General features: G+C 39.7%; 1 protein-coding gene across 24 annotated transcripts in view; it reads right to left on the bottom strand.

Annotated features, from left to right (window-relative positions):
* vps50 (VPS50 EARP/GARPII complex subunit) overlaps nucleotides 1–3,404 on the bottom strand; it is a 305,358-nt gene extending 301,954 nt beyond the window's left edge. For all 24 annotated transcript variants that reach the window (XR_015515668.2, XR_015515667.2, XR_015515669.2 and 21 more), the window contains 2 exon segments: nucleotides 3,254–3,404; nucleotides 648–716 (listed from right to left, as the gene is read on the bottom strand). Coding sequence is in view for 4 of the 24 variants with exons in the window: in NM_001365104.2 (NP_001352033.1) it covers nucleotides 648–716; nucleotides 3,254–3,286 (102 nt within the window). In the remaining 20 variants the exon portion in view is untranslated.
* Nucleotides 3,405–9,363: the final 5,959 nt, after the last annotated feature.

Raw genomic sequence — 9,363 nt, 5'->3', positions numbered from 1 at the left:
AGGTGCGGGGAAAGGAGGCGGAGTGGAGCGACAAATCGGGGAATCCTTCACAAACTGAGGAGCGATCACAAACCGAAAGCGGCGAGAGCGTCAAAGTAGCCAGAAGTTATTCATTTTTTAACGAGAACCGGCGGCGAGAAACAGCGGCGCGTCTTCATTGGCTATGACGCGGTTCGGCGGCAAGCAATCAGAATGAAGTAGTCCACCGCCTGAGCGGAGTTCAGAGAACACAGACCTGTGAACTTTGGTTCCGTCCACAGTTGTTCCCAAGAGTTTGATTATTGCGGTTCCTGGATTTTCAATTTTTAAAAATTGCGACGATGTGGGGCCCCCTAATCACGCAGGGCCCCCCCGCGGTGCGTGCCCTGCGGGCCCGTCCGCTACGCCACTGATCACAGCTGCCTGAGAACACAAATATTGGCAGACAGCAACTACTTAAGTTATCAAATACAGTAAAGAGTACAGCAATCCAGACCTAGACTCGATAACATTTCGAGAAGGATTCATGCCACCAACAAAGACATTTTACAGCGAGCATTTGACAACCTGACTGTCAGCGAGTTGTCAGAAACTTTCAGCTGCACTCCCACAAAACTTGAAGCTCAATGCAGAAACAGCACAGGTTAGGTTTGAGAGCATAAACTGACCTTGCTGGGAGTCCTGAAGCTCTCCACAGGGCTCATGTCAACCACACTTTCCTGAGGACTTTTCAGACCCTGTTGAAGAAAATGAAATATTAAACTAAAAATTGGTCTCACCAATTCTGACTCTTTATGTCTCACAATTCTGACTCTCTGTTTTAGAACTGCACAATGAATGTTGTATTTGCAAGTTGTTTAGACAGATTTGAGAAATATATACACTTGTAAATGTAAGAAATACACTCATTTGTTAGTAGATAAACTCAATTCTGAAGGAGAAAGACTGATTATATAACTTTAAATTCAAAAATTCAAAACATCCATACACACTCATACACTACAGACAATTTAGCTAACCCATTTCACCTATACCTCATGTCTTTGGACTGTGGGGGAAACCGGAGCACCCGGAGAAAACCGGGGAGAACATGCAAACTCCACACAAAAACACTAACTGACCAAGTCGAGGCTCGACCAGAGACCTTCTTGCTGTGAGGCGACAGCACTACCTACTGCGCCACTGCGTCGCCCCACATCTTACAGTTGTGAGGAGAAAATGCAATTAAAAAGTTGCAATTACCTCTCTCTTCTGCAATTACTTCTCTCTTCTGCAATTACCTCTCTCTTCTCCCTTACATAGTTATGCTCTGTGTTCTAAATTGATCCCATTCTGGGCTGAAATATTTAAAACTCTATCTAAAATTTTACATTGTGAATTAGTTTTCGACCCACTTTTGGTCATATTCGGAATTTCAGACAAAACTAGATCACTCCAGGATTCTCAAAAACAACGACTGTCTTACAGCCTTATTGTGGCAAAGAAGCTGGTGCTAAGGTTTTGGAAATCAACAGAATCCCCATCATTTAAATCCTGGCTGGAAGAATTACCTAAATTAGCACATTTGGAAAGAATCGAATTTCTTATGGCAAAGAAATTGAAAAAATTTGACAAGATTTGATCTCCTCTATCCTGGAAGAGTAGGTTTAAAACCCAGATGGTGAAGGTCACAGTACTGCATAAGCTTTAGTCCCAGCCGTGGGGTGGGTTTTAGGGGTTAATAGACGTTTTGGGTTTTTATTTTTATTTATTTATTTATTTTATTTTTTTGAAAAGTGTATTCTGGGTCTATACAATTTTTTTATTTTATTTTTATTTTTTGTGTGTGTGTGTCTGTGTGTTATTTAATTTGTTGAAATCTTTTTTGCAAAATAAATAAATAAATAAATAAAACTAGAGATGTTGTAATATTTGATGTAATGCTGTGCAATGCAATGCAATGGATATCTTAATTTAAAAAAACTTAAAAAAAAATTGCAAATAATTACCTTTATTTTTATTTATTTATTTATTTATTTATTTATTTATTTATTTATTTATTTATTGTTTGTTTGTTTGTTTGTTTGTTTGTTTGTAATCTGTAGTCCAAACAAGATTTCTTACTATCCTCAGAGGAACCATTATAAAGTTTGAAAATTTTATATTACAAAAACATGTCAAATAATTAAAACAAAATTAGCTTCTCTTGTTTCATATTTACATTTTTTTCTATAATACTCATTTAAGATTCAATGTAGTTCTTGCCCGTGGTGGGCAGCGATGTCACCTCACAGCAAGAAGGTCACTGGTTCGAGCCTCACCTGGGTCAGTTGGCATTTCTGTGTGGAGTTTGCACGTTCTCCCCATGTTGGCATGGGTTTCCTCCAGGTGCTCCGGTTTCCCCCACAACTCCAAAGACATACGCTATAGGTGAATTGGGCAAACTATATTGGCATTAGGCGACGCAGTGGCGTAGTAGGTAGTGCTGTTGCCTCACAGCAAGAAGGTCGCTGGTTCGAGCCTTGGCTGGGTCAGTTGGCGTTTCTAAGTATAGTTTGCATGTTCTCCCTGCGTTCGCGTGGGTTTCCACTGGGTGCTCCGGTTTCCCCCACTGTCCAAAGACATGCGGTACAGGTGAATTGGGTAAGCTAAATTGTCTGTAGTGTATGTGTGTGAATGAGAGTGTATGGGTGTTTCCCAGTGATGGATTGCAGCTGGAAGGGCATCCACTGCGCAAAACATATGCTGGATAAGTTGGCGGTTCATTCTGTTGTGGCAACCCCTGATTAATAAGAAGCACTAAGCCGAAAACATTTACAAATTGACGATCAAACCATTTGAGAAGTCAACACCTCAAAAAACATTGTGTAATTAATTTATTGAGCAATACCAAAAAAGATGAGCACAAACACATCTGACAATGCAGGCACCATATTGACAATGCCAAAATAATACTTGACGACACCATTCGTTTCTCGTCTTAACAAATAATTCTGATTTAATAATTAAATGATTTCATTTTAAAGTAATTTTGAGCAGTATAAGCTCTAAATGTCTCAACTTGCTATTCAGGAGCTTAATAAACCCTTCATTTATCAATTGACTTATTTTGGTTATGTCCCCAAATGGATATTTTGCAAGTGGAGTTATACTATTATTAAATGTGCAGATCTCTAGAACATATAGGCTCTTTTTCTGTTTATTTGTATTTTAGCTAGCAAGTTAGCTTAATGATGCTTCCGGATTCGGCAATGAAATCCAGCAACAGACTGATTTAAAATGAGAAATAACTCACCTGACGGGCCATCAGAGACTTGATTTTCTGCATCGTACAGTCGAGGACACTAAACAGTAAAACGCGATGTTTTCTGTGATGCTTTTCTGTCAAAAGGCGATTCCTGCAGTGCTAGACAGGTGCCATGTTTCACTGTTGCGCTCACGTGACAGCCGAGCAGTGCAACATGGGATTTGTAGTTCTTTGTCAGACAAGCGTACTAAAACATAATGCTTTTGGTAAATGTTAAACAATTGTGATATGGAAATTCATTCAATCATTTATCTTCCTTTGGCTTAGTGCCATATTTATTAGAGGTTCCACAGCGGAATGAACCACCATATTGAAGTCATTAGTATAAATGTTAAAGTTAGACTACAGGATAAAAATGACATTATGTTGTGCTTTTGTAGGCTAATAATTATGCTTTTAATTACTTTTGAATTATAATTGTGAGTTTTCTACTTCAACTGGTATACAATAATAAGGTTTTTAAGTCAGAATTCCAACGTTTATCTAATAATTATGAGTTAGTAAATGCACATTTTGACTTTTTACTTCATATTTCTTTGTTGTAATTTTGAGCCTTTGCTTTATTTCACCGTGTGTGTGTGTGTGTGTGTGTGAAGCTAACAGTAAATATAGACCTTTAAGGGACATTTTTTGTACTTGCGAGAGAGAAAAAAGCTATTTTTTAAAAATGTCTTGGGTTTAAGGGTAGGAGGATATATTCATTCATTCAATTTCCTTCAGCTTAGTTCCTTTATTCAACAGGGGTCGCCACAGCTGAATGAACTGTCAACTTATCCAGCATATGTTGTGGATGCCCTTCCAACTGCAACCCACTTTCACATGAACACACACTCATACTACGGCCAATTTAGCATATTCAATTCACCTACAGCACACGTGTTTGGACTGTGGAGGAAACCGGAGCAGAAGAGAACACACCAACACAGGGAGAACATGCAAACTCCACACAGAAATGCCAACTGACCCAGCCAGGACTTGAACCCAGGACATAACCACTGAGCCACCGTGTTACCCAAGGATTCGTATAAAATCCCTACTTCCAAAAGAAGTCCCGATAAAGATAGTTGTACAACTGTGCATGTGTGTTCACAAGTAAAGCAATAACAGTCAATGTTGACCTTTTAGTGACATTTTTTGATCCTTCTGAAGAAATAAATAATAAATAATGAGCTATTTTAAATAATGTAAAAATGGCTTGGGTTTAAGAGTAGGAGGATATAATTTACAGTATAAAAGTCTTTACTTCTAAGGCAAGTTGCCAAAAAGATGTCTGTACAATTGTGCATGTGTGAGTGTATGTAAGTAAAGCAATAACAGTAAATGTTGACCTTTTAGTGACATTTTTTGGCACTTGTGAGGAAATAAACAATAAATTATAAGCTATTTTAAATAATGTAAAACATGTGCAATGTAATAATGGACTGGGTTTAGGGGTAGGAAAATAGGTATTAAATACAGTATAAAATCATTACATCCTTGGGAAGTCCCCACAAATATAGCCATACAACTGTGTGTGTGTGCGTGCGTGCGTGTGTGTGTGTGTGTGTGTGTGTGCGTGTGCGTGTGCGTGTGTGTGTGTGTGTCGCCTGAGACAAAACTATAGTTCACATGACTAAACTCCACTTTTATGTTTAAAGCTAAATTAAAAAGCTGGCATGCCTTGAGCAGTTATATTTGTATAATCTGGTGTAAACCCTGGTAGAAACACTTATTAGAAATTTCCATAATTTGCCTCTCCACCCTTATGCGACAATTAAACAAAAAAGCTTTCACATGTCTCTTGTCTTCCCACATGAAAAAAATACTACAATAATTTAATGTAAACAGTAAAATGTATTATACTGAATACATTAGTATCTACAACTTTGTGTGGTTCCTACATCATAGCGTACAATGAAATATAGTATGATAATAATAAATACTGTAGTATACTTTAGTGTTTTATACAGTAGACATGGTGTATTGTAATACAATGTAGTTGCAAAAACACTACAGCATTGGGTCATTTGTTTATGTTATATTGCCGGGCAGCACAGTGGCGCAGTGGGTAGCACAATCACCTCACAGCAAGAAGGCTGCTTGTTCGAGGTGTAAAACTGGATAAGTTGGTGGTTCATTCTGCTGTAGCGACCCCTGATTAATAAAGGGACTATAGCTGTAAAGAAACTGAACGAACATTGATATAATAAGATGAATGAATAAAGCACTTTATAAAAACAACAAGTGCTTACCAAAGTGCTGTACGCACATTTAAAACAAAGGACAAATACAACAAATCTTTCATTTCCCTACTAAAAAAAACAGCTTAAACCAGCCTAGGTTGCTTGGCTGGTTTAAGCTGGTCGACCAGGCTGGTTTTAGAGGGGTTTTGGCCATTTCCAGCCTGGTCTTAGCTGGTCAGGCTAGGAGATGACCAGCTAACACCAGCTTGACTAGCCTAGCCAGGCTGGGAGCCCAGCCCAAACCAGCTATGTCCAGCTTAAACCAGGCTGGTCAAGCTGGTTTTAGCTGGATTTAGCTGGTCATTTTCCAGCCTGACCAGCTAAGACCAGGCTGGAAATGGCTGGAAACCAGGCTGGAAATGGCCAAAACCCCTCTAAAAACAGCCTGGTCAACGAGCTAAAACCAGCCAACCAGCCTAGTCTGGTTTAAGCTTGATTTTTCAGCAGGGTGGTATTTAAAGCCAAATCGTAAAAATGATTTCAAGACGATTTAAAAACAGAAAGGGAATGAGTTGTATTACAGCATCTATACCAGTATTTGCCTAGTTTAAAACACTATTTATAAACCACTAGTTACAAGCCTAACGTTTATTTTTTTTTCATGTGGGTTTTCTACATAGGATCCCCTGCTAAACTAAAATAATTTGGTTGTTAGCTAACTGTTAGGCTAAACACACACGGCAGGCAGCAAACATTCACCCCATTCTTAGAAAGTATACAAACTCTTTGTTTAGTTTTTTTGCGTCAAAGAGAGTTTACAACAAATAGCCTATTCCTGCTATCTGCCAAAAAAAACTTCAGCGTAGGAGTTTGAGAGTGTTTCCAACTGCCTGTTCATGCTGAAGTGATTCGACAGAGAGCGAGTTTGTGTTTGTCGTCAATAAAGCGTCGCTGTTCTCGCTGCTCATTTCACTGTCAAATGAGGGAGAGGCTAAGCAGCTGCTGATCACATACCCATGCTTTTCCTGTGAAACACTGGAAATAAACACACATACAGTCACATTATAAACCTCCCGGCTGATTCCAGAAGAACAAAAATGCTAATTTGTGTATTGACTATGTCAAACGACATTAAATTGACATATAACATTCGCGTCTAAAATTTATAACAGGACCAGATTTTCGAGTTGACGTCGCTTTTACATTAAGGAATCTTACATGCACTGATACAAAAGCCCTTGTCAATTTGTAACTGAAGCTAAAAGATGAATAAAAATTTTCTTTCTTTTTTGTGTTGTCATTTTGCTGGTCCAAATTACATCAATAAATGGACGTCAAATTGATGTCAATGTTTTGACATCAAATCGATTTGCATTTTTGACGTTTTTGACGTCCTGCTAAATGTCAAAGTCAATGTTTATAAGCGCTTTTTAAAAACAAGTGCTTACAAAAAAAACACACATTCCACATCTAAAACAAATGATACAACAGATAAGACTCATATGTTTATTTAAAGCCAAAGAGTAAATTTTTTAAAGATATTTAAAAACAGAAAGGTTAGCCTTCCTAACATTGAGAGGCAATTTTTTCTAAAGTTTAGGGGCAACTGCAAAGGCAAGGTCCCCCCTTGATTTCAGCTTTGTGTGTGAAACAGCATAAGTGCCCTTGATGGAGTGTAAGTGAATTAAGGCAGAAAGGTAGTCGATTAGGGGATTTAAACTAAAATGTATCCTAAAATGAACAGAAAGACGGTGACCAAAAGCCAGTATGGATATAATGCGTTCTGGTTTGCATGTTCCTGTCATTCTGCACCATCTGCAGGTTAGTAAGAAAGGGATGGCTATCCACATAGAGGGCAATGTCACCTTGACATCAAGGTGCCCGCTGCGATATATAGGCCTGTACATACAAAAGTCTTTCTCAATTAAGAAAATTAAGAGACCACTTATAAAATCTTGGTTTTGTAGCCTACTAACAAACTAGTAATTTATTGTAAATATTACTGGGGTTTAGAACAATGCTATTTAAAGTACAGTATCTATTTAAATCTCGTTGGTAATGAACGAAATGATAAACTGCTATACATACAGTAGTATATACGGATCTGGATTTAATGGACTTATTATGAGTACAATGTATTTCCTCAAAATTTAAAATAAAAAAAACTTGTCTTTTTTATTACAGATGACAATTGGTCATAATGACAAATGTTGTCCTACTGTATTAAATTAAATAAAATTCATCTTTATTTCTATAGCGCTTTTACGATGTAGATTGAGCCAAAGCAGCTAAACATAGAAGTTCTAGTAAACTGAAACTGTGTCAGTCCAGTTTTCAGGGTTGAAGTTCAGTTTAGGTCACTTCGGTGTGGTTTTATTTTCACTGCTGAAAGTGCATTGAAGAGCAAATCCATCGATGCGCAGATTCACAAGTCCCAAACCAAGAAAGCCAGTGACGAGGAACAAACATCACCAATTGACGAAAGTGTAGGAAAAAACCTCAAGAGAGACCGGGCTCAGTTGGGTACAAAGATTTCCCCTCTGGTCATATTTCTTATGCAGAGCTGCGGTCTAGCTATAGATGCCGGAGGCTGGAGAACGCTGGAGTCCATCGAGGAGTAGCTGCAGGTGTGAGTAGGTCACCAGCGGGTGTACAGGCTGGCCCAAGACATCAATGCGGAGACTTGTGTGTCACTGAGGTCTTTCAGCAATCACTCTCATGCTCCATATCCACCACAGCATCTGCTAAAGAAACGGCCTGGTCCAGGGTAATGGAGACCACTGGAAGTCCTCTAGTTGGCATCATCTCTTCACAGGTCTGGCGTACAATTCACGCAAACTCTGGTCCGGTTCACTTCTGGTGTGAATGCAATCGTACCAAATTACGGAACTGCCAACTGTGCAACAAACTATCATTTTTATAATGTTCATTCGTGTGTGTGTCTCTGTATCACGTGCTGTATCTTGATTACAAGCGGGACTGACCCAGGGCAATCAAAGTAATAATGTGAACATTTATTAAATTTTTGCGTCAGATGGACGCGAGTAGCTTTCTGAATGTCCAAAACTAAAAGATTCAGTAAAAGCAGAGCGCAATGTGCGCACGTCTTTCCAATTTGTCGCTTTGCTTTCGTGGCCGTCACCTAGCAACAGCCGTACACAAAACAGCAGCTTGATGACGTAAGCGTACCGGGGTTCAGAAGGGAAAAAGACGGTGTGAACACAAACCAACTGAGAAGTTGGCAAGGGGGGACAATCGAACTTGTAATATAATGTAATGTGCATTTATATAGCACATTTATCATGTATGGCCATACACCCAAAGCGCTTCACAATCATGAGGGGGGTCTCTTCACGCCACCACCAGTGTGCAGCATCCACTTGGATGATGCGACGGCAGCCACAGGACAACAGCGCCAGTGCGCTCACCACACACCAGCTATTGGTGGAGTGGAGAGACAGTGATAGAGCCAATTTAGTGGATGGGGATGATTGGGAGGCCATGATCGTAAGGGCCGATAGAGGGACTTTGGCCAGGACACCGTTGTTACATCCCTGCTCTTTCACGAGAAGTGCAATGGGATTTTTAATGACCACAGAGAGTCAGGACATCGGTTTAACGTCTCATCCGAAAGACGGCGCCCACTGACAGTATAGTGTCCCCTTCACTTTTACTGGGGCATTAGGACTCATGCAGACCACAGGTTGAGCGCCCCCTGCTGGCCTCACTATCACCACTTCCAACAGCAACCTAGTGTTCCCTAGTGGTCATCCATGCAGGTACTGACCAGGCTCAGCCCTGCTTAGCTTCAGTGAGTAACCGGTCTTAGGCTGCAGGGTGGGTACTTGGGTACAGTTCAGGCAATTAAACCAAGTGTGAAAGCACTAGGTTACAATATACAGTGCACATGCATGCGCACACACGCGAATATTAAAG

Source organism: Danio rerio, chromosome 19, assembly GCF_052040795.2.
Source record: "Danio rerio strain M-AB ecotype USA chromosome 19, GRCz13ab, whole genome shotgun sequence".
NCBI lineage: Eukaryota > Metazoa > Chordata > Actinopteri > Cypriniformes > Danionidae > Danio > Danio rerio.
Note: the sequence above shows the minus strand (reverse complement) of the source record. Positions and strands in the feature narration are given on the sequence as shown.